The sequence below is a fragment of the Eretmochelys imbricata genome, chromosome 5 (assembly GCF_965152235.1).
Source record: "Eretmochelys imbricata isolate rEreImb1 chromosome 5, rEreImb1.hap1, whole genome shotgun sequence".
Taxonomy (NCBI): domain Eukaryota; kingdom Metazoa; phylum Chordata; order Testudines; family Cheloniidae; genus Eretmochelys; species Eretmochelys imbricata.
In genome coordinates this window covers 29,799,901-29,824,711 of record NC_135576.1, presented here as the reverse complement: position 1 = coordinate 29,824,711, position 24,811 = coordinate 29,799,901, and the positions used below count along the sequence as shown (strand labels likewise).

The 24,811-nt window shown below is 45.5% G+C and overlaps 1 protein-coding gene across 1 annotated transcript in view; it reads right to left on the bottom strand.

Moving 5' to 3' along the window:
* The window catches only part of GHR (growth hormone receptor), a 207,707-nt gene extending 200,422 nt beyond the window's left edge, over positions 1 to 7,285 (bottom strand). Inside the window, exon 1 of the mRNA XM_077816261.1 lies at positions 7,225 to 7,285. Within this exon, the coding sequence (XP_077672387.1) occupies positions 7,225 to 7,285 (61 nt within the window). The remainder of the gene's footprint in view (positions 1 to 7,224) is intronic.
* Positions 7,286 to 24,811: the final 17,526 nt, after the last annotated feature.

The window sequence follows — 24,811 nt, the reverse complement described above, 5'->3', positions numbered from 1 at the left end:
TTAAATGTATTTAGCATTTCATACACTGGGACAACAAGATATGGAAAACATCTGTCTTTGGGAAGGGATGGCCTCTCTCATTTATGTGACGAGTCCATTTCTCATACACTGAGCATTAATCTCTTAAGAATAGGCAGTGTTCTACATTTCACACATCAAAACGATCTGTAAGTAAGCAGCCACTGTATTTCAGGATTCATATACAGTAAACAACCTGTGGTAAACAATCTGAGCACAAAGTGTTCCTTCAAGCCCCAATATTAGTCTGTTCCTGCCAAGGTAGGCTGATGCAATACGATACTTTCTGCCTCCAGCACTTTCCCAGCAATGGCAGACTCAATGCCCCTTGACCTGCTCTTCCCACACTGACCCTTACCTTAGGACACCATCCCAATTCTGCTCTGCCAGACCATTATTCTTTCCTCATTCAAATCCTTCCTACACAGTCACCTCATTGGTCATGCCAATAAAAAGATAGCCAATAAGACATCTTTTAACTAAAAAGAAACCCAAATCTTCTATTGAACCATCATAACATGCGCATACTTAGCTGAGTAACCACACAGTTGCATTGTGGTAACCCATTCCTCATCCGTTCTATTCTTTGTTATTGCTCACTTATTGCTTCCCACCTAAAGTGAAATTGCAACAATGTCTGTCTAGCAGTGTTTTAGGCATTGGAACATTTACAAATGGTCAATGTAATACAGACCTTCCTAAGTACCAAGAATTCCTCACATATATTCTATCCATGAAAATCTGGCATTTGGAATAACATATGCAACATTCCAAACTCTGAAACTTGACTCTCCGATTGATATTCTAAATGTGACATGAGCATTCATAGATACTAAGGTCAGAAGGGACCATTATGATCATCTAGTCTGACCTCCTGCACAACGCAGGCCACAGAATCTCACCCACCCACTCCTGCGAAAAACCTCACCTATGTCTGAGCTATTGAAGTCCTCAAATCGTGGTTTAAAGACTTCAAGGAACAGAGAATCCTCCAGCAAGTGACCCGTGCCCCATGCTACAGAGGAAGGCGAAAAACCTCCAGGGCCTCTTCCAATCTGCCCTGAAGGAAAATTTCTTCCCGACCCCAAATATGGCGATCAGCTAAACCCTGAGCATATGGGCAAGATTCACCAGCCAGATACTACAAAAAATTCTTTCCTGGGTAACTCAGATCCCACCCCATCTAACATCACATCACAGGCCATTAAGCTTATTTACCATGAGTATTTAAAGATCAATTAATTACCAAAATCATATTATCCCATCATACCATCTCCTCCATAAACTTATCGAGTTTAATCTTGAAGCCAGATAGATCTTTTGCCCCCACTGCTTCCCTTGGAAGGCTATTCCAAAACTTCACTCCTCTGATGGTTAGAAACCTTCGTCTAATTTCAAGTCTAAACTTCCTGGTGGCCAGTTTATATCCATTTGTTCTTGTGTCCACATTGGTACTGAGCTTAAATAATTCCTCTCCCTCTCCGATATTTATCCCTCTGATATATTTATAGAGAGAGATCATATCTCCCCTCAACCTTCTTTTAGTTAGGCTAAACAAGCCAAGCTCCTTGAGTCTCCTTTCATAAGACAGGTTTTCCATTCATATAAATCAACAACTAGTCATTTCTGCAGCAATAAACAGCTTCATGAGCAACTTGATAAAAGCAAGGGTCACATCTAATTAGTATATATGTGTGACACTGCACCCCATCCATATTCTTCACAGTGATGTTATTATGATATGAGTATGGCATAACTATGATCTATTTTATGTAAGATTAGTCATGTGAGGTGTCACTGGAAAAGTCATGATTTGCTGAATATGATTATCCTATTTGAATGCATGTATCGTTTTTGTACCTGAAGTTATGAATATTGACTATGTATCTGTATTTAAAATGTAGTTACACCTGGGTAACACCCACTAGACAAGATGTTTTCAGTCTCGATCAGTGTTCTTCATCACAAGGCCCGCGAGCCAGTGGCGGCTCCCATCAACCCTAAGTGTGGCTAGGCTATAAATAGCCGTGCAGCAGCTCTAAAAGGCCACACAGCAGGGACCTGGAGAGGAGGCAGGTAGGGGGTGGGCAGGAACTGAGGAGGGGAGAAAGTTGGGGCTTGCAGGACTGCTGTGGACCTCTCCTGCCTGCACCCCAAAACTCCTCACCCCCCATCCTAACCCTCTGCCCCAGCCCTGAGCCCCCGAACCCCCCATCCCCAGCTCCACCCTAGAGCCCTCAGCCCCAGCCAGAGTGGTGAAAAGAAAACAGAGGAACAAATTGACCAATGAACATTTGGACTGCCTTACTACGATTGCAATGACAGATTACAAATACTGCATGAAGAAAGTCAAGGAGGAACAGACACACTTTCACTCATCCAGTTTTTAAAGTAAGTTTTGCATTATTCTGCTCTTAAAAGATTTACTCGCATAGCTGCCTTTTTAATTCCATATATTTTCCTGGTTATTATTTTACAAAAGGAGTATAGTTTTACTGTACACGTAGACTTTGTTTTAGTTACACGAGTGGCTCTGTAACATTACATTGTTAAGGAGCAGTAAACAAGGCATTAATTTAGTAGTTGATGTGGCTTTCATATTGAAGGTTTTTTTGCCAAAGTGGCCCCCACTTCAAAAATAGTGAAGAGCACTGGTCTAGATAGTGGGTAGGGAAGAGCCTATTCAGGGCCATGGGCCATCAGGAAAAAATAATAGGCCTTAGGAGAAGCTTATCTCCCACCTGGGGAACCTTCGTGAGAACGCAACAGACAGCCTCCAAGCAATGGCTGCTAGGACTCTACAACGACATGTGATGAGACCACATGTCTCTGGACTCCAGCTTGGGATGTCAGTATTTTTCCCAGACTGGTCTGGGAACCAAGCTTTGGGAACAAAGGGTTTCCACTGTATGCAAAAGCTATATACGGCAGGGAGTGACATCATCTGGTGTTCTTCACTCCCCACACACCTGAGGAACAAACACTGAACTGGGGGAAGTGCTGGACCAAGACTAAAGGGATTTCTACCTGTGACTGAAACACCTGGGGATTCCAAGCTGTAAAGCAAGTGCAGTTTGCCCCTTAAGAATCTGCAACCTGCTTATATCACCTCTTAGGGTGAGAATCTGTTATTCATATCCAATCTATTTAATAAATTAAGCTGTGTTTTTTTGTTTATTTGCTAGGTAATCTGCTTTGATCTGTTTGCAATCACTTATAATCACTTAAAATCCATCTTTTATAGTTAATAAACTTGTTTTTGCTTTATCTAAACTGGTGAATTGGAGTGAAGTGTGTGGGAATTATAACTTAGGGGCAAAGGCTGTTGCATATTCCTCTCCGCATTGCGGGAGGGGGTGAATTTTATGAGACTGTATCATTTTGGGTTTATACTCTGGGGGGAGAGGGAGTGCCTGAGGAGCTGGGAGTTGCCTTAGCTATAGCCTTCCTATGCAGGGGCTGGTCAGAGAGCCCGCATGTAACTGCAGCTGGGTGAACCCCTACCTGGTGAAAGTTATAGACTGGAGGGCTTTGCAGCTTGTCACAGCTGTACAGTGTGAGAGGGAAGCCAGACTGGTGAGTCGGGGGCTCAGTGGTACCCCAGTTCAAGGTGGCACCCCAGGAGGAACCAGTCACAATATGTTTACATAAAATTAAGCACAGTCCTAGGAAAATGAACTTGGAAGTAAAAACCTTATAAATCCAATATCCCCAAGATCTGTGCTAACAAGAAAACACTTTTTAAGTCTCCAGACTACTGGCTAGAAGGGCTCTCATCCCACCCCTGGCTGTTTGAAAAGGGGTCCGTTTGTTCTGTTCTCTCTTTATTCCATCCTGCTTCCCCCACACTCTGAGGGTAAGATTCTGCCCTGTCCTGCTGAAATCAGTGGAGCTAACTGTGGAGGAAAGTGCTGCTTCACAGGAGTATGGGAGCAGAATCTGCCCCATGTGAGAACTTCTGTTTTCCACACCTCAGTGGGGTAGGGGGGTTAGGCTTCTGGCAGCTCCAGATCCACCCTGGAGGAAGAAGATTTCTTTGGAGGAAGTGCTTTTTTTGCCTCCCACAGCGGTAAGGGATCCAATGGTTCACTTGCAGTTATGAACACTACTTTTGTTAGTGTGTGTAAGATCAGACGCTTGGACTGTAATAGCAAAACTCCACATATGGTGATACCAACTGATGCTGTTGTACATCATTAAAACAAAAATATTAGTAGGATTTTCAAGTGTTAAAGACAGAATTATATCAGTACTGAAGATAATGGACAAGAGTAAAATACAATGCATGGTAGTAATTAGGGAATTTGCCAGGTGCCTATCGCTAGCAATTACTTCTAAAAGTTTACCACTATGGATAAATTAATAATTCCAGCTCAAATGGAAAACAAAACAAAACAAAACCACACTGGTGACTCACTTGAATAGGTGAACATTTACCTGCACTTTCTACAGCAGGCTTCCCAGGGAAACCCATTAAAAGTTGAAAAGACAACTAACTGCCTTGTTTGCACACCCTTTATAATTAAAATGTACCAGCATAATATATTAACTAACATGTTGCAATTCTTGGCATGCGAGGCTGAGATAACGTGGAGGAGATGAAAGATAGAACATTCCTATTTAAATCGGTTTCTTTTTTTAAGCTAGATGGGACAGCTTTCAATAAACATTCATGTAGTTCGATGAGATTCAACAAGACATTTTAATTCCAATTCCCTTTATCCCTCCCTCCATATTTTAAATAGTGTCATTTACATCAGCATCCTTGTCTCAAACAAATCTTTTCAATATCTCATCACAAATCTGTTCCAATTAGGTCTATGTCCAAAAGTGTTTTCAGCTTTGAGGTGAGTGAACAGGTATTTAAAAGTCTTTTTTAAATTCAAGTTAAACGTCCATCAATTTCACAAATATTCTCAATGAAATTTTCTGATTTATCTTATTAAATGTTTGCTGGCAGGCTGACAGGAGGATTTGTTAAGAACTAGCTTTCACTTGCACCAGTGTAAAAGAGAGCTATTCCATTGGCTTCAATTAAGTTATTACAACTATTTAAACTGGAATAACAGAGCAAATGTGTGATCCATGGTGTCTTTATGGGGCTGCTCCTTGAGATATGGCAGGAGCAAACTGCAACTGTGGTTGAATATATTAAACATACTGAGTTAAGGAGTATTTGTGGTACCTTAGAGACTAACAAATTTATTTGAGCATAAGCTTTCATGAGCTACAGCTCACTTCATCAGATGCATGCAGTGGAAAATACAGTAGGGGGATTTTATATACACAGAGAACATGAAACAGTGGGTGTTACCATACACACTGTAATGAGAGTGGTCAGGTAAGGTGAGCTATTACCAGCAGGAGAGGGAAAAAAAACATTTTGTACTGATAATCAAGGTGGGCCATTTCCAGCAGTTGCCAAAATGTGTGAGGAACGGGGGTGGGGGGGGAGAGAATAAACAAGGGGAAATAGTTTTACTTTGTGTAATGACACATCCACTCCCAGTCACAGGAAGACCGGCAATCTCTGAGTTCCAATGTGATTCCACCTGGCTATAGCCTTGATTCTGATTTGTTATAACAAGATAACAGCAGCAATACATATGTTCACAGGAAGAACTGTAATAAAGAAACTTGGGGCAGTGGGGAATGTGGGGGAAGGAGAGTGTTAAATCTGGAGAGATTGACCAGAACTCCCACCACAGCTGGGCAGTCTAGCCAAGCAGAGGCAACGGTGGGGGATGACACAGGGTCATGTGCCCCTTCCCCCCAGATTTCTACCTTCCATTTAGCAACAGCTAAATGTTTGGAGAGGACCCATCTAGAGGGGCTGCTGCAGACTCTGCCCCACAGCCCCAGAGCAATGGGAGTGGGCAAGGCATGCCTTTCCCCAAGATGGCCAGCATCCAGTGGCTCTCCCTGGCATCAGCACTCACCACTTTCCCGAGCAGCACAGTGAGGGAGGAAGCAGTAGGGCGGTTGGCTATGAGCTGAGCCTGCTACCTGGGGCTTATTCTCCTTCCCTGCTGCTGGAGTCCCAGCACTTCCTGCCACCTGCTTTGCAGACCACCCTGGGGCGAATACCCCAGGCCTGTTCCCAGGGCAGAGGCCGCTCTCCCATTCCTATAGCAGGGGCTCTGCTCCCCTGACACTGCAGTGGGGCTCACCCTGCCTTCCATTTAGCACAACTTCTATCAGAGGGTTTCTAACTGTGGGGCTCGTCCCCCCCTTGGAACACTCAGGCCGAGTCGGGCCAGCTCTCGCAGGGCTGGGGGAGAGACCACCATCTCCACCCCGACTCACCTAGGGGGCAACTCAGCCTGTCTGGATGGGCGGGAGGGAGACACAACCAACAATTGTAAGCTATAACCCCACTTTGAGTTAAAATTTTTGGTTGTGCCCCCCACCAGATGGGCTGGGTGGCCCGCTGAGGTGAGACCGCCCCCTCCCCGAGCCCCGCCTGGTGCCTCTGCCCCAAACGTTCCTCTGCACCCCCCTACTGGGGCACCCCCTCTTTGAAAACCTCGGTTGTAGATGCCGAGGCTACGCTGTGGGGTGGTCGCCTGCCCCCTTATCAACAGTTACACGTTGCCTCTGTAGCCAAGCCAAAAGGAGATTCCCCTTCCCGGCCAACCCCCCTCCTAGGGAGCAAGGCACCCACCGGCATCGCCCCGGGGCTTGCACTGCACGTTGTGTCCACCTGGGACCTGCTCTCCGCACTGACTACAGCCACCACGGCACCCCTCTTAGCACGGGCCAGGGAGAGCTACACCGGGCGCGGAGATGGGCACAAGCCTGGCCAAGGGACAGCGAACAAAACAGCCGACAAACCTGTGCAGGGCCAGCGCTCCCGCTTGGACACGCGCGGCTCGCGTCACCTACCATCTGAGCCCAGCCAGCGCCCTGCCCACCCCCCTGTGGGCCAGGGCTGCGCGCCCCGCGAACAGCGGCACCCAGGCTCCGGCTCCCCGCCGCCGAGGCGCTGTCGGGCTCAGGCGGGCTTGGCCAAACTTTCCCGAGTTTCACACGCTGTCCGATAACAGCCCCCCCCCCCCGCCCCCGGCGGGGCTGCCTGTGGGCGGCCGGGGCGAGGGAGAGCGCGGGCACCTCGCCGCCAGGCGTTCCACAGGGCAACGCGCGCCCGGCCGCAAGCCCAGCCCCGCGCGGGGAGCGGCGCCCCGGACCCGCCCGTGGTGCACTCACCAGCGCGCCGCCGCACCTCCCCGCCGCAGGGAGCCCGCTCTGGGCTCAGCCCGGGGCCCATCCGTACCGGCCCGCGGCGCTCGCCAGCGTGTCCAAACTTCCAGGCGTTCGCCGCTAAAAATAGCAGCGCAGCAGCAGGGCCGAGCGTGCCCCGAGCGACCCCCCTGCCCACACCCCCGCTTGCACGGGACGGATCGGATTACACCCGCCGGCGGAACAACAGCCCTGCGGGCGAGCAGGCAGCCCTGCAAAGCCAGCGCAGGCTGAGCGCGCACGGCAGGGGAGCGAGCCCAGCTACCCCGTACCTGACTGCTCCAAGCGAGCTCCCAGCCGCGGGGCGCCAGGGGCGGCTCTCGCTCTCCCGCCACCGTGCACGGAGCTCCGGTCCCAGCAGCGGCGCCGCTAATCGCCTCCCCCCATCTCGTCCCGGCGCGGGACGCTCAGCGGCCGCCTCCTCGCCGCCCCATGGCTGCTGCTGCCTGCGCCCCGCTCGGCTGGCAGCCTCCTGCAGAGGGGTGGCGCGGGGTGGGAGCCGGGGGGCGGGGGCTTCAAGAGGGACTCATGCCCGGCCGAGCCTAGCGGCTGGCTCCTGGGCCGCGGGGGAGGGGAAGAGGCTTGGAGATGGACAAGTGACTCCCTGCGTTCCCGGGAGCTCCGCTCCCTGCCCAGCCCGTGAGGAGCCGGCGTTAGTGCGTGTCACTTCCCTGGGGCTAGCGGGCTCCGACTAGAGGAAAATGTTGGGTATTGCAGAGCGTTTCCACAGGACTTCACAATAAAGTGAGGCTCTTCGGGCTAGAGCGAAGGGGAGCCCCGCTCTCTAGTGCCGGGGGTTAGCAGCTAGGAGATCGGTTATCCAGTACATTTAATATCCCCCATAGACCTACTGCACCTGGGCTGTGCAAACCAGCCGCTCCTTAGCGCCTCACCCGGGCTCCTCGGCAGGCTGTGCGCGGCGCGTGCTCTGAGCTGCAATTTAAAGGGAAACAGTTAAAATCATTCGGCCAAGTTCAGGGAGGGCCCCTGGGCTAAAGGTGGACGGAAATGAGGATGCATCTGCCACCTCTGGACAGTTGGTCAGCAGCCCTCCCCCCAATGCCGCCTCCCTCTGCTTTCTTCCAGGGACTTTTTCGAGTTGGAGGGGAAGATAAAGCATCCTGTTTATGAGTACATGCTGGACAGGGTCGTTATTCGCATTGTGGGCAATGTTAGAATCATAAAAAGAAAAGGAGTACTTGTGGCACCTTAGAGACTAACCAATTTATTTGAGCATGAGCTTTCGTGAGCTACAGCTCACTTCATCGGATGCATACCGTGGAAACTGCAGCAGACTTAGGTATATATAAAGTCTGCTGCAGTTTCCACGGTATGCATCCGATGAAGTGAGCTGTAGCTCACAAAAGCTCATGCTCAAATAAATTGGTTAGTCTCTAAGGTGCCACAAGTACTCCTTTTCTTTTTGCGAATACAGACTAACAGGGCTGTTACTCTGAAACCTGTTAGAATCATAGAATAACAGAGTTGGAAGGGACCTCTGGAGGCCATCTAGTCCAACCCCCTGCTCAGAGCAGGACCAATCCCAACTAAATCATCCCAGCCAGCGCTTTGTCAAGCCTGATCTTAAAAACTTCTAAGGAAGGGGATTCCACCACCTCCCTAGGTAACGCATTCCAGTGTTTCACCACCCTCCTAGTGAAAACGTTTTTCCTAATATCCAACCTAAACCTCCCCCACTGCAACTTGAGACCATTACTCCTTGTCCTGTCATCTGTTATCACTGAGAATAGTCTAGATCCATCCTCTTTGGATCTACCTTTCAAGTAGTTAAAAGCAGCTATCAAATCCCCCCTCATTCTTCTCTTCCATAGACTAAACAATCCCAGTTCCCTCAGCCTCTCCTCATAACTCATGTGTTCCAGTCCCCTAATCATTTTTGTTGCCCTTCGCTGGACTCTCTCCAATTTCTCCACATTCTTCTTGTAGTGTGGGGCCCAAAACTGGACACAGTACTCCAGATGAGGCCTCACCAATGTCGAATAGAGGGGAATGATCACGTCCCTCGATCTGCTGGCAATGCCCCTACTTATACAGCCCAAAATGCCATTTGCCTTCTTGGCAACAAGGGCACATTGTTGACTCATATCCAGCTTCTCGTCCACTGTCACCCCTAGGTCCTTCTCTGCTGAACTGCTGCCTACCCATTCAGTCCCTAGTCTGTAGCGGTACATGGGATTCTTCCATCCTAAGTGCAGGACTGTGCACTTGTCCTTGTTGAACTTCATCAGATTTCTTTTGGCCCAATCCTCCAATTTGTCTAGGTCCCTCTGTATCCTATCCCTACCCTCCAGCGTATCTACCACTCCTCCCAGTTTAGTGTCATCCGCAAACTGTTGAGGGTGCAATCCAAATGTTGGCAAATCATTTCTGCATCCAACATCATTTTATTCCTGTAAAGTCAGTCTTGTATGAGCGTTTTACCATTTTACCAACAATCATTTTCAAGAAAACTTTTTAAAAAATGAAAAGCTTACAGCCTGCTAAATCAGAGTTGATCAAGAAATACAAATTGAAGAATGAAACACACAATACAGGGCTTGTTTTTTGTTTTTAACTCCTGCACTTTGGGATTGCTAAAATAAGAATACTATAATAAAAATTGGTGTTTGTAATACCATCCGGATCTCAAAAATTGCCTTCCAGAGCTAAATAGTATAATTATAGAGATGAACAATAGCAAAGCAAGGTAGCAATTAGGATGTATATGAGAAAGGTTAACGAAGCAATACAAAATCCTAAATTTTATCAGTCATCCCTCTGGAACATTTTCAGTGAGTATTTAACTAGTCTTTGTCTACAGTTAATAATATGATTTTCATTTTTGTGTAGCTATTCAAAACACTATAGGCAATAAAAGGCTATAATAGGAACAATTCAATTTATTTTAATTTATTAAATTTGCATTCAAGATGATGAAGGTGGAGACTTAGGCCCAGATCTCACAACGATTTACTTTTTAAACTGTATATACCTGAACTGTCCCAATGAAGTCAAGTCTGCCCATCTGCACAAAGTTAAGCTTGTATATAAATAGTTGTAGAATTGGGGCCTTAAATGTCTCCAAGCAGTGGATTCACAAGAGGAGGATTTTGTCAGAAAAAGATGCAGTAACCTAAAGAATGCAAAGACTCTTTTCATCTCCAGCCATATGTTCATTAAGTGAACTCTAACACTTTGTTACTTGTTCAATTCTACCTGCTTCATAATGGGTACCTTATAATATTACTATGATTTGTACGTGTAGAAATACCTGTGATGTCAAAGAGGAATTAAAATATCTGACGTTTTTACAAAAAAATATTTGTAGGGGCTCAGTGACAGCCACTTCCCACCACCTGAATTGCTGGTTATGTATAGCTAAGAGGAAAAGGTTTTTTTGCTCCTGTTTCATTTCACAGGTTTGAATAAGCATTAAGAATTAATAGACTGATTTACTTCTCTCATGTTGTTGCTTTCCTTGATAAAAGGTGCTTTTACTTTTGGTCTTCTTACTGCTGGTGCGTTTGCTTCATTGGGATTGGATCCAAAGACTTCAATGGGCTTCAGTCAGGGTGTCATGCTGTCTCTGAGTGCCAACCTCAGGGAAGACTGTCAAACATTAGGGCAGAAACCCCTAACCGGTTATATGTTCTATAATTAGATTTCACCAAACCAGTAACAAGTGTGAACTCCTAAAGCACTGTATCAGTCTCACCATGAAGTCACAGACCCCTTGGGCATTCCAGTCTATCTTGCCACTCAAGCAAGTTGGATTGTGCAGTAGATGGTGACTTTACATGAAAAATCACAATGATATTCAGGTTACTCCCAGTCCCAAAACACCAGTCACTTACCCTAGGTCAATTGTACTCAGATCTCAAACCAAAGACAACACCGGTAGCCAATCTGGTATAAACTAAAGATTTATTAACTAAGAAAAGAAATTAGAGTTATTTACAAGTCTAAAATAGGAAACATACACACACAAATGAGTTACAATCTTAGATCTAAAAAGGTGATATAAGATTATATAATAAGCAGCTCTATATCTCCTTTAGGTCTGTCGCGTGCCAAGCAGCATTAGGATCTCTTGCTTATGTTTAGGAATCTTTGCCCCTCAGAGTCCAGACAGCATAAAGAGACCCTTGTCAGGGATTTTTATCCCCTTCATCCCAAAATTGAAGCTGATGGGATGAGTTCATGCATAGGTCTGCCCTTCCTGGGGGAAGTTAGGAATGCAATCAATGAAGTCTCTGTCCTTTGATGCTACACAATACCTCATTTGCCTTCAGATGGACATCTTCTGTGCAGGACAGGCACTTTACCCTAATTAATGCTTCGTTTCCTGTTTGGTGAATTACACAATTACAGAGACTTACAATGCAAACACTCAATGTAACTTTATACCATGGGATACAGATATTCTAAGAAACTATACTAACCCAGAGATAAGCCAGACTGGTTTCCAGCTATGCACTTGTTAGTGTTCAGTGAGGCCCTGGGCTTTGACATAGGCTGGCATCTGGTCTGCCAGAGTCACACAGAGCCTTTGACCTCAATCCTGCAAACACATGCATAAAGTTATTACTCCTGTGGTAGGATAGGGGCTGGGATCAGGGCATTCATTTCTCTTCCCTGCTCCATACAAGTGAACAAAATAATGCATGATCAGTGACCATCTACCACCCACTTGTCTTCTCTCTCACTATTAAAAAATTAGGAAAATCTGCTTTTAGAAATAAAATGCTCACATAGATTCCATTTGAGTACGATGGCTCACTTGTTCTATGCTACTAATGTTTGCCAGCACAGTCCACATGTCAGTTGGAAAATGATTTCTCTTTTGGTCTGTTTAGAAATGCTGGCGTTAACCTTGATTTCCACATACTCCTACAGAGATATGTGTGTACCTAGCTGACATTTCATTTCTCCAAACTGGAGGCCTCGTGATATTTCTAAACTGTTGCCACATAAAAAGGGTGCTTGCATGGGTGGAAACTGATTGAAATGACTGATTAGCGAGACAAGGTAGGGAAGGTAATATCTTTTACTGGACCAACTTCTGTTGGTGAGAGAGACAAGCTTTCAAGACTTGACCTGAAGAAGAGCTCAGAGTGGCTCGAAAGCTCATCTCTCTCACCAATAGAAGTTGATCCAATAAAAGATATTACCTCACCCACCTGGTCTCTCTAATATAATGGGACCAACACAGCTACAATTAAACTGCATACATGAAATGACTGATGGCATTTTGGTGATAACGGATGGAAAAGTCAAATTTCACTTTTGGGATTTTTCCTGTTCTCAACATCCTAGAAAGTATGAGTGTACCAAATGTCAAGAGTCTACCTCAAAGGAAACAAGGTAATTAATTGTGTCATTTAGTGAGTGAATACATATATTGAATGGGATCCATGAAGGGACTTAGGCATTGCAACGCCGAGAACCACAGCACCTACATTTTAGCTGCCTAGAAAATCACAGAAACAGCACCAAGATCCACAAAGCCTGAGTTAGGTGCCTAGGCTCTCTATACAATGAGTGGGGGAGAGACAAGCACTTTAGAATGCAATCCACAAAGTCAGTACACTAGGCAGAGAGCCAGCTAAGCTAGCCAATGGGAGATGCTGCCTAGAGGGGTGTGCACTAAGCCTCACTCCTCTCTTAGAGATGGGTACCTAGAGTTTGCCCTGCAGGGAGGCACCTAGCTCTAGTTGTGGTCCAGAAACTGCCGGAAGATAGACATTTGGCCACTTAAATTATGTGGGACCCAAAGCAAAAACAGCTGGGGGAAGAGGATCTTCTCCCTTATAATCTTTAGTCTAGTGGATAGGATACTCACCCAGGAATGGGAAACCCCCCAGTTCAATTTCCCCTGGGTACTCACCTAGGCTATGGGATACCCCTGCTTCAAGTTCCCCTTGCGTTTGAGGCGAAGGCCTCTGGCTCAGATGAGTGCCCTACCCCCTGGACTATAGGATGTTCCAATGTGGGATTTCCTCAGTCTCTCCTGTGGCATTTGTTCCACTGTGGATACACAATTTAAAAACGTCATTAGAGCAGGGGGACTGGCTCCTGGGTCTCTCACATCTGAGGTGAGTACCCTAAACACCTGGGCTAAAAGTTCTGAGAGAGGTCATTATTCTCCTCCTCCTCCTCATTTCCTCCTGAGAGGGAGAAGGAATTTCAGCAAGAATCAGCCACCTCTCAGGTGAGTGCCCTAACCACTAGGCTGCGGACTAGCCTGGTGTGGGTCTTCCTCAGTCTCGCCTATTGACACAATTCCATTTTAATTAAATAATGTGATACAGTACTTAAATAATTGGGCAGGGACATATTTAGAATGACCCTATAGCCTAGTGGTTAGGGCACTCACTTGAGAGATGACCACTGAGCCCTGTTTAAATTCCTTCTTTCACCCACAGGAGGAGGAGGAGGGACTAGAAGAGGGGTCTTTCACATCCTACGCAAGTGTCCTGTCCACTAGGATAAAGGTTATAAAGGGAGAAGGGGAAGTTCTTCTCCCCCACGCCTGATTTGTGTAAACTTTCCTGAAAGGCCCAATCCAGTAGGCATGGTCAGAAGCCACTTACCAGATTGGGCCTCTGCCTGCAATTTAGGCAGTTGAATGCCTATCTTTCCCAGTTTGCAAATCACTCTGAGGTTTAGGCAAGAGACAAACATCTAGACACGTATCATAAGGCAGTAGTGCCCGTGCTCAGGCAGAGGAGAGTGCCCAGGTGCCAAGAGTGAGGCTGCAGTGCCCCGAGGAAAAAACTTAGGTGCCAAGTGAATTTAGGTGCCCATAGGGTTAGGCTGCAGCCAAGAGGGGGTGTTGTGGATCACAGTGGTGCCTAAAATCAGGACTTGGGTGTTTAAGCCTTCGTGGATCACACCCATTATATTTTCCTCTTGTGCCATCCTATCCTCCAACCAACCCCTCTCCAATCAGCCAAAGAAGCTGGGCAAGTCTTGCTTATGCATAATAAAGAAAGAAGCCGATTCTGACAGCTTTTGTTCTTGAGTGCTTTCTTCAGCAACACATCCTATAAGCGCATCTAGTCAATTAGATAATTTTCAACCTTTTTTCTGTTCTATATACTTGATTTTCATCCCATAGCCATTCTTAACATGTCACCACTCTGGATTGTTTTTGCTCCCAGTCTGATGCTACAGAGCAATGCACAGTAGTTAAAAAGATGACAGAGCATGCTTTTCATATTATATATTTGCTGCACACAGATGTCTAATCACATCAGAGGTCAGAGTCTGAAACCATTATTCACATTGAGTAGCACCTTAATCCACAAGTAGTTCCATTCACTTTAATGTGCCAAACGATATCAGAACCTGGCCTGTAACTAATGGAGCCACTATTTTCTGCATGATTAGCTTGTCATGTTTTTTAAAACATTAAAGTCTGGTTTCCACTTAAAAGTTTTCCTGCCATAGCTATATCAGCTTGGGATATGATTTTTTCCAACATAGACATGTTGGTAAAAGCCCTAGTGTGGACATAATTATACTCATATAAGAGGTCTAATCCGGGATGGATTATTTTGCTTTGCTGAACTAGACTATGCTATGCTGGCAAGAGCACCTTTATACTAGTATAACTACATCTACACTGGGGAGTTTCGCCAGCAAGGTTAAATATGCAAGACTTTCAAGTGTAGACAATAACTTCATTATAGGAACTCTCCCATCACAGATAAACGTAAGTCCCTCTCTGCCTCTCATCCCCTCTGAGACATTGTGGCCTAATTTTGATCTTGTATTGGTTTAAAGCTTTTACACACTGGTGTAACACCATTGAATTCAGTGGAATTAAATAATACAGATTTATATCAGTTTAAGTGAGATGCTAGAATCATTTTGTTTTTTGAGTGAGGAGCCCTTGGTACAAGCTGTCATAACTATTTTCCTTTATATTAAACACACTATATAAATAAACCAAAAAAAACCTCTCCTGTGTTTTATCCCATTGTTCATATTCTTTCGTACATCTTAGCTTCATGATTTCATTTCTTCTTTTTTATTGGTTCACCATTGGTGTCATTTTTGACCTAGGATTTTTGATTAGTACGATGCCCCTCTCCAATTAGGCCCTATTAAAGGCTCCTGTGGATGAAGAGTATAGATGGTATGAAAAGGGAGGTAGTTAGGGGAAAGAGTGGTCTTGTGGGTTCAGGTATATACATAGGCTTTAGGCGAGTGAGGTTCTGTTCCTTGCTATGCCGTACACTTTCTAGATAACCTGAAATAAATTATTTAACTTCACCATGCCTCAGTTTCCCTACTTTACAATGATGGTGAAAGATACAGAAAATACCATCACCACGGGCACAGCTAGAATGTTCTATGTTGTTTTACAATGATGTAGCAGGAGTGAGTGCAAACTGTATGATTAAATAAATGATTAAATATCTTCATTACTACACCTTTATAATTAATGTTTCCTATTCAATGTAACATATGAGACCATCCACAATGGAGAAGTATTCATTTAACCTCATTTCCACCATATATTTAATAGCAGAAAAAATACCATTTATGTTATTTTTCATTGCACAGTATAGCTTCACATGAGAAGCTGCATTAATAAAATGCCTATTTAGACCATGATTTGACTTGTAGTATGTGCTGGAAATGTATAGTACATGCTTAATGTAAAAATAAAAGCAAGAATTAATTGGGTTGTGGTTTGTCTGGGTTACTTCCTCCAAAGTTACAGACAAAAACATTCCTTAACACTGCACAAAAGGCAGAATACTTGCACAAACAAACAAACAAACTCAGTGGAGAGAAGTAGAGTATTTTCCGTAAAGAAGAAAATCCCTGAGGACCCAAGGTAGACATGGGAGAAAGGGGGAAATGTAGAGGGAAGAAAGCAGAGAGATAGTGAAAACTAAAGTACAAACCATGGATAAAACATGCACACTCTCTCGCTCTCTCTGGAGTGCCTATCATGTTGGTATCTAAGCCAAAATTAAGCAGTTCCAAGTCAATAAAACGTGGTGAATTTCCCTCTGTTTCCCAGGGATGGGAAGTGAAAGAGTGTAAATATTCTCTCTCTTGTGTGCTGATTATCACATCTTCCTAGTACTTTTTACTACTCTGGCTTGTAGTTTATACATAAAATGTTTCCCTATGGTTTTTTGTTAACTTAATTTTTTTTTCTTCCCTAATAGAATACTTAGGTGAAAAAGCCATCAAAGAAAGTGAGTGAGCAGCAACAGCATATAACTTCTTATTACCCTAGATGTTACAACTCATCTTCATATTTACAGACACTCTAGAAGAAACTAAGACAAATAGCTAATTAACATCACCATCCAAAAAATCAACAACAACATAGACGAGTTCACAGGATTCAATGTGTGAGATTTCAGCTTCTTGGCATAGTACAAGAGTGGAAACCAAATCAAACTGAACCAAAAAAGTGACTGTCTATATGTCGTACTCATAAGTATGTTAGTTCCTGGAACACTAGTGTCCTTCAGTCTCCAAACCCGCTGAATTCCTACAAACTAAGGGACCCACATGTGGCACATTTTGCATGTGACAGCAAGGAATTCAAGGCAAAGGGACTAATGCCTAGATTTATATAGGAACTCAGAGTCATCATGCCTAACTTTTAAGCGCCTAATTTTGTGGTATTCACAAAGCCTGGGTTAGGTGCCTTGGATCCCTATACAATGAATGGGGAGGGATAGGCGCATCGGAATGGGACTTGCAAAAGACAGCATGCTAGGTGGCTCCCTGCCTAAGCTAGCCAATGGGAGCTGCCAAGGTGAGGGGTGTGTCCCACACTTCACCGCTCTCAAAGACATAGGTGCCTAAGTCTGGGCTGGAGAGAGGCACCTCCCTCCACTTGGTGGTTTCAGATCTCTTGGTGTTGGACTCCTATGCCATTTTGATGAGGAGGAGGACATTAACCTCTCTCAGAACTTTTAGCCCAGGTGTTTAGGGTACTCATCTGGGACACGGGAGACCCAGGAGCCAGTCCCCCTGCTCCAATGACATTTTTAAATTGTGTATCCTCAGTGGAACAGATGCCACAGGAGAGACTGAGGAAATGCCACATCGGAACATCCTATAGTTTAGGGGGTAGGGCACTCACCTGAGACAGAGGTGACAAATCCCTGTTCAGATGCCTTCTCCTCAAGCGCAAGGGGAACTTGAAGCAGGGGTATCCCATATCCTAGGTGAGTGCCCAAAACACTGGACTAAAAGTTCTGAGGGAGATCATAGTGTTCCTACTCAAAATGGCATAGGCCCCGAACACCACAAAAGGGTTTGCAGCTGAGACTCCCAAGCAGAGGGAGGCACGTCCCTCCAGCCCAGACTTTGGCATCCTCCCCTGGCTGTTGTATGTAAGCTCCTCTATGGGGGCCTGATCTGGTAGACAAGCTCTGAGCACACTTACTAGCTTGGACCCCACAGGCAAGTTAGGTGGAGAAATGCCTGTCTTGTCCCAGTTTGTGCATCATTCTGGGACTTAGGTGTCTGGATGCCTAGGGTGAGACTGCAGTGCACATGCACACTGGCAGAAACATAGACACCTAGGCAGCGTTTACTGCAAATATTTAGGCACCGAGCCATTTTAGGTACCTACAGCATTCGGCAGCAGCTGAGCAGGGATTTTGTGAATCCCAGTAGAGCCTGACTCTGGGATTTAGGCACCATTACATTAGGCAACAATTTACAGACTAGTTTATGATTTTCTACAATTGCTGCAAGAGGTCATTCAGTAGCAAAATGTACCTTCATTGGAAAAATTTTCCTATAACTCCCTTTAGTGATGGTATGTTTTATGTGGGCCGGCTGATATGATACAAAGAAAAGAAAAGAACGAGCAGAGCACCCTGTCTGAGATAACCTATATGATGGATATATATGCTATCCCTTTGCCAAGCAGTAGCAGGTTTCAGGCCCTTACAGGTCAGTTTCTTGTTGGAGCAGAAATCTGTGGCACAAAATCAAGGTATTTTTAGTATAATGAGTTTACTTACAACATATACAGAAGACCTGTTTACCTGGAGTAGACATAGCCAAAGCTGCACACAGCAACTACCTCCTGCAGAAGTCTCAGGGCATGTCTACACCACAGTCTTAAGTAGACCTATGTTAGGTCGACTTAAGCCACCGCAGTAATTACTGCAGTAGCTGATGTCCACACTACCCTCCTTCTGTCGGTAGTATGTATCCTCACCAGGAGTGCTTCCACTGACTGAAGAGGGGCAGTATGGGGGCCTGAGAGCCAGGGCTCTCAGGTCTGCGCAGGTCCCTGCCGGAAACCCAGCTGTCTCCCCGAGCTCTTGGCTCTCAGCTCCTGCCTGGCAGTGGGCGACAGCTACCTGGGTTTCTTAGCTCCCTGAGCGGGAACGAGGAGCCTCTGGGCAGCAGCCCGGCTGGGAGCAGGTAGCTGGGGCAGCCGGGCTCAGGACTCCAGCATGGAGCCATGAAATTGACAAGATAGCCAACAGCTGATGTAAGTAAGGCATCTACACAGACTCTGCATCGCCCTAACTACACCGACATAAGTACTACCCCTCTCGAAGGGGTAGCAGGGCACTTGCATCGGTGGGAAAGGCTGTAGTGTGTACACTGTCATAATCAGTGACATAATTAACTGTATAGCGTAGACCAGGCCTCAGTTAAGGCACCACCGCTCTGTTACTGAGAAGCAGCTCTGTCTTGAACTCTTGCTTAACGCTCTTTTCCCTTTTCCAAGTTCAGCCCCTGGGTTTTATCCTGAAACTCACCTAATACAAAAGTGCTCACTAAAAACTATGTGCTGTTGAGTGCTGCCCTTCCTTTGGTGCTCTGCAACACAAGCATAGTGTGAGGACACAAATACAAAAAGAGCCATACTTCAAGCAGCAACTAGAGAACTCCCTACCCAGGAAGTTCCTACGTTTATTAAAGTCGCTGCATGGGCAGTGGATGTCATAGGCTGGGGGAGGCTGTGCCTCCCCAAACAGCCAGGTGTGGCCCCGCCCACACGCTGCCCGTAGGCCCCCCAATGCTTCCCGCTCTGCGGGTCCCCCTGTGCGGCGGCCCTGGCTCGGGCTGCACTGCCTGCCCTCCCAGCACTCTGGCACCAGGATGCTCAGTGTTGCATCAAGAAGTGCCTGTGTCACAAGAACCAAGTCTCACTGTTTCCACCAGGAGCTGATTCTGATTCAACTGCTGGAGTCAGAACTTAGTGCTATTCTCTTTCAAAAGGACAGCTTCATAGGTCAAGGCAGCAAGGCCTCTGGGAGGGGACAGCAAATGCCTGGTACATCCCGTCACAGTGACAATGGGTCAAAGATCTAACATGATACGTTATTGGAAAGGAAAAATGCCTTTTAGTTGACATAATCTTCAATTCCTACTTGGAGGAGTTCATGTCTGATGGTTTATATAGTCATAATGCCCAAATTATGTATACAGAATGATGTGTTTAAAATTGCATTCATACCTGTATCACTTTTATCTGCTTTTTCCTCCATGAACAGGATCATTGTCTTTTATATTATTTCCTGCATGCAAAAACAGAATAGAAAGACCAAACTAGGAAAACATGCGTTCATCATCTCTACATGCCCAAATTATGTATACAGAATGATGTGTTTAAAATTGCATTCATACCTGTATCACTTTTATCTGCTTTTTCCTCCATGAACAGGATCATTGTCTTTTATATTATTTCCTGCATGCAAAAACAGAATAGAAAGACCAAACTAGGAAAACATGCGTTCATCAGTTCTACATGTTAGTTCCATGTTTATGCCTCCCTGTGGCTCTGGAGGAGTGAAACTGGGCATTTATTTATACTGTAGCGTTGACTAGTGCACACTGATTTTTAATTTAATAAATCAGCTCTGAAGTCACTTGAAAAGTCTCTTGTGTCTTAAATTAACTGACACAAAAGCCAGATACATTTGTAAAAAGTTAGGTTTTGCTTCAAAATAGTTCTAAACTCAAAGTGAAGCACTAGCAGACATGATTGTTTAGTTCCCTTTACATTTACTTGTTAGCATTCCATTGATTTGACACTTGTAAACAGATTCTTATATATCTGGCCAACTGTGAAGGCCAAATCTAGAAATAGCTCCTTCAGAAACTGTCTCATAAATCATTTGACAAGGCATAAGGAGGACTCCTAACAGATCTGCAATGTTAGAGAGTCCTGCTTTCTGGGTGCACTGTGTGAGTGTAACCCCAACAGACCCCGGTTGCCAGCGGGCAGGATTGAACCTGGTGCTTCTGGAGCTTAGTGCATGGGCTTCTATTGCAGGAGCTAAAAGCCAGCTGGCTGTTAGCTAAGGCTGTAGAGCAGACTCATTTTACCTTTCTCTCCAAGTGCTCTTGGTGCCACTAGATGGGACAGGTTTCAGAGTAACAGCCGTGTTAGTCTGTATTCGCAAAAAGAAAAGGAGTCCTTGTGGCACCTTAGAGACTAACCAATTTATTTGAGCATGAGCTTTCGTGAGCTACAGCTCCACACCCAGGAGGTGTGTGGGTTACATTAGCAATGGCACCAGCTGTTTTACTTTCAGGACTAAGACCTTTGGAATGGCCTAAGGGTTCATTCATGCTGTTGTGTGCAGTGTGTTTTATGCTCACCTCATAGATAGGGTACTCACTCAGGATGTGGGAAACACCCAATTCAACTCCTTCCACGTCCTAAGCGGGAGCAGGGATTTGAACAGGAATCCACCACCTCTCTGGCCCAATTAATAGTTACTTACACAAGTATTTAATTAAATGGAACAACTTCAGTAGGAGAAACTGTGGGAGCCCCACTCAGAATATTCCATAGGCTACAATAGGGCACTCACCTGAAAGGTCACTGGGCATCTCCCGCATCTGGGGTGAGTGACCTATCCACTATGCTAAAGGCAGTAAGGGTGGTGGTCCTTCCCACCCACTGTTTTGTTTTGGATCCTGAACACAATTTAGGTAGCCAAGGGCCTATGTTCCCCCAGTTCATGGATCACAAGTAGAGCTATGCACCTCCCTGCTGCCTGGACTTTGGTGCCAACCTCCATGAGAGAGGTGTGGAGCTTAGCAGACACCCTCTTGTCATCATCTATCCTTGGCTAGCTTTCGCAGCTCCCCACCTACCATACTGGCTTTCTAAATCAGGGTCTAAGATGTGTATCTCTCCTCATGCATTTTATAGAAATCTAGGTGCCTAACTCAAGCCATATCTACCCTACAAACTTATATCAATGCAAGTTATATCGGCATAAAGCTGCCACAGTTAATACATTGTTTGTGTGCATGCATATTTTGTCTCCTTGCATCAGCGCAGCACATACTTACCAGGAGTGCTTGTAGTGATGTACAGTGAGGTGCACAACGGGTAAATATCCCATTGTGCAACTCACCACTGTCCAGTGCACTGTCTTTTGGGATGATGGGTCCAAATGCCAATGCATGATGAGTCCGAAACGAGTCATGCAGGGATGATGGGAAGCAAGAATCAAGATCTTAGTTTGCAACCCACTCCATCCCATAATGTTATATGTATTGCATAATTTTTGTGCCTTTTTTCAAAATCCCACAAACCTGTGCAGCCCTCCTCGCTGTCCACCATCTTGGACAGAAGCATGGAGCCTGCACAGCCCTGCACTAGTGTCATGAGCGTTGCAAGCACAGGGCGCCCGATCCTGCAGTATTTGCAGAGCCGCAAGAAGAACTGAATCAGTGGGGAACATGATGATTTCTTGGAGGACAGATTGCTGTGGGACATAGTGAGAACCAATTCAGGGTTGTTGGTGATGTTCATGGAGCAGCTGGTGGAGCGCAGCTCCTTGGCCTGAGAAATGAGCACCGACTGGTGGGATCACATCTAAATCCAGGTGAGCGTTGGCTGCAGAACTTTTGGATGCGCAAGGTGGAGCAATAGACGGCATGCATATCCCCGTTTTGGCACCAGACCATCTTGCCACAGAATACATCAACAGAAAGGGGTAATTTTCAGTGGTTATGCAAACACTGGTAGATCACTGAGATCGCTTCATTGACATCAGTATGGGCTGGTCAGGGAAGGTGCATGATACTTGCATCTTTAAGAACACAGGACTTTTCAGAAACGTGCATGCCACCACTGGGAATGTTGAAATGCCAATAGTAATCCTGGGTGACCCCGGGCTCAGAAAGCCATACACTGGCCATCTCGACAGCACCAAGGAATGATTCAACTACCAGATCAGCAGGTGCAGAATAAGAGTTGAATGTGCTTTTGGTGAAAGGATGCTGGTGTTGTTTTACTCATAAGATTGGACCTCAGCGAGAAAAATATCCAATGGTTGTAGCTGTCTGCTATGTCCTGCATAATGTATGTGAAGCAAAGGGGGGAAAGTTTCTGCTGATGTCCAGGGACTGTCTGTGAGTTTGAACAGCCAGACACAAGGGCTATTAGAAGAGGCTTTGAAAGAACATTTTAACAGTGAGCCACTAATAGTGTTTTGCTGTAGTGTGCTCTACCTGGCTCAGCTCTTTTGTGGCCTGTTAGGAATTGTGTGGTGTTTGCCTTACATATAGATATATAACATTATCAATATATCTATTAATTTTGTTTGTGGCTTATCCCATGAGTTGTATCACATTGAATTGGTCACTTTCAGCCCTGCAAATCACTCAGAAGCGGATGTTGCAAACTTATAAAGATGATCTATGTTTTAAGTTACACATATATTTTGTAAAAGAATTCTGTACAAAAAAAAGAAAGTGACATTTTAGAACAAATATATTTAAAACTTAATAAACCTTAATTAATTATGAGAATAGAACTTATGAAGAACATTCATGACCATTTCAGCTACCCATACACGAACCTAGGCTTTCACAGGTCCTTGTATGTGAAGCTGTGATTGTCTTTAACATTCCCTGGATTGGAGTGGTAGGGGTAATGCAGTGACCTCTGATGCCATACCCAACGTTGACGGGGGGTGATTTAGGGAGGTTCTGATATTGGGTTCTCAATGGGCTGCAGAGGGAGGTGAGCCTGGGATTGCTGCAGCATTTGTGTTTGCTGCCTAAGAAGCCCCATTGTGTCCTGGTACATCTCGCTCTCCTTTTTCTGCTGGAACTCCTGAGCCTTTCTTCTCTCCACTCTTTCTTTCTCCAGGTTGTCCACAATGTTCATCCTTCAGGCCCTGTGCTCATAGTCTAATGCAGCACTGGCTTGCAGGATCTCAATGAACATGTCATCCTGCGTTCTCTTCTTTATCCTCCTTATCTGGCTCAGGAGCTCTGCAAGTGTGGAGGGGGAGACCCTGAAGGCCACAATGGCAGCAGCTGCAGATAAAACACCCAGAGGTACCATTGTCAGTCTATTCATCTACTTAAGATGCAGAACTCACTCCCGTAAAGTTTTAAGCACTACATTCTCACTTCTGCTTGGCACTGCTTGTGCACAGCATCAGTCCCAGCACCAGCCATGGTGAGCATGGCCTGCCAGAGGTTAGGGAAAATGAGGGAATTGCTTTGTTGCATGTGTGACGGGTTGAATTACAGAAACCCCCTGGGAGCTGCCACCTGATGTGCCAAGACTACTTCTGCCCCTGCTTTCCTGCCCAGTCAGCTTTGGGCTCCAGCACCCTGCCTGGTTTGAGCCAGACCCGCTAGCCTGCTGCAAACCCAGACCCAGGTCTGAACCACGTCCCCTAACAGCTGTAGGCTTAATTGAAAGCAATTTAGGAAGTGTTCCTGCCTTTAACACTCAGATGCCCAACTTCCAATGGGGTCCAAACCCTAAATAAATCTGTTTTACCCTGTATAAAGCTTATACAGGGTAAACTCATAAACTGTTTGCCCTCTAACACTGACAGAGAGATATGCACAACTATTTTCTCTCCCCCACCCCCCAGGTATTAATACATACTTTGGGTTAAATAATAAGTAAAAAGTGATTTTATTAAATACAGAAAGTAGGATTTAAGAGGTTCCAAGTAGTAACAGACAGAACAAAGTGAATTACCAAGCAAAATAAAATAAAACACGCAAGTCTAAGTCTAGTACAGTAATAAAAACTGAAAACAAATTTAATCTCACCCTTAGAGATGTTTCAATAAGTTTCTTTCACAGACCGGACACCTTCCTAGTCTGGGCACAATCCTTTCCCCTGGTACAGCCCTTGTTCCAGCTCAGGTGGTAGCTAGGGGATTCCTCATGATGGCTCCCTCCCTTGTTCTGTTCCACCCCCTTGTATGGCTTTGGCACAAGGTGGGAATCTTTTGTCTCTCTGGGTCCCCCCCTAAATGGAAAAGCACCAGGTTTAAGATGGATTTCAGTACCAGGTCACATTTCCTGTGAGACCCCAAGCCTTCATTCCTCCCAGCCTGACTCACAGAAAGGCCTGCCTGCAAACAGAGCCATCCACAGTCAGTTGTCCTGGTTGATGGGAGCCATCAAGATTCCAAACCACCATTAATGGCCCACAATTTGCATAACTACAATAGGCCCTCGGAGTTATATTTCATATTTCTAGTTTCAGATACAAGAGTGATACATTTATACAAACAGGATGACCACACTCAGTAGATTATACGCT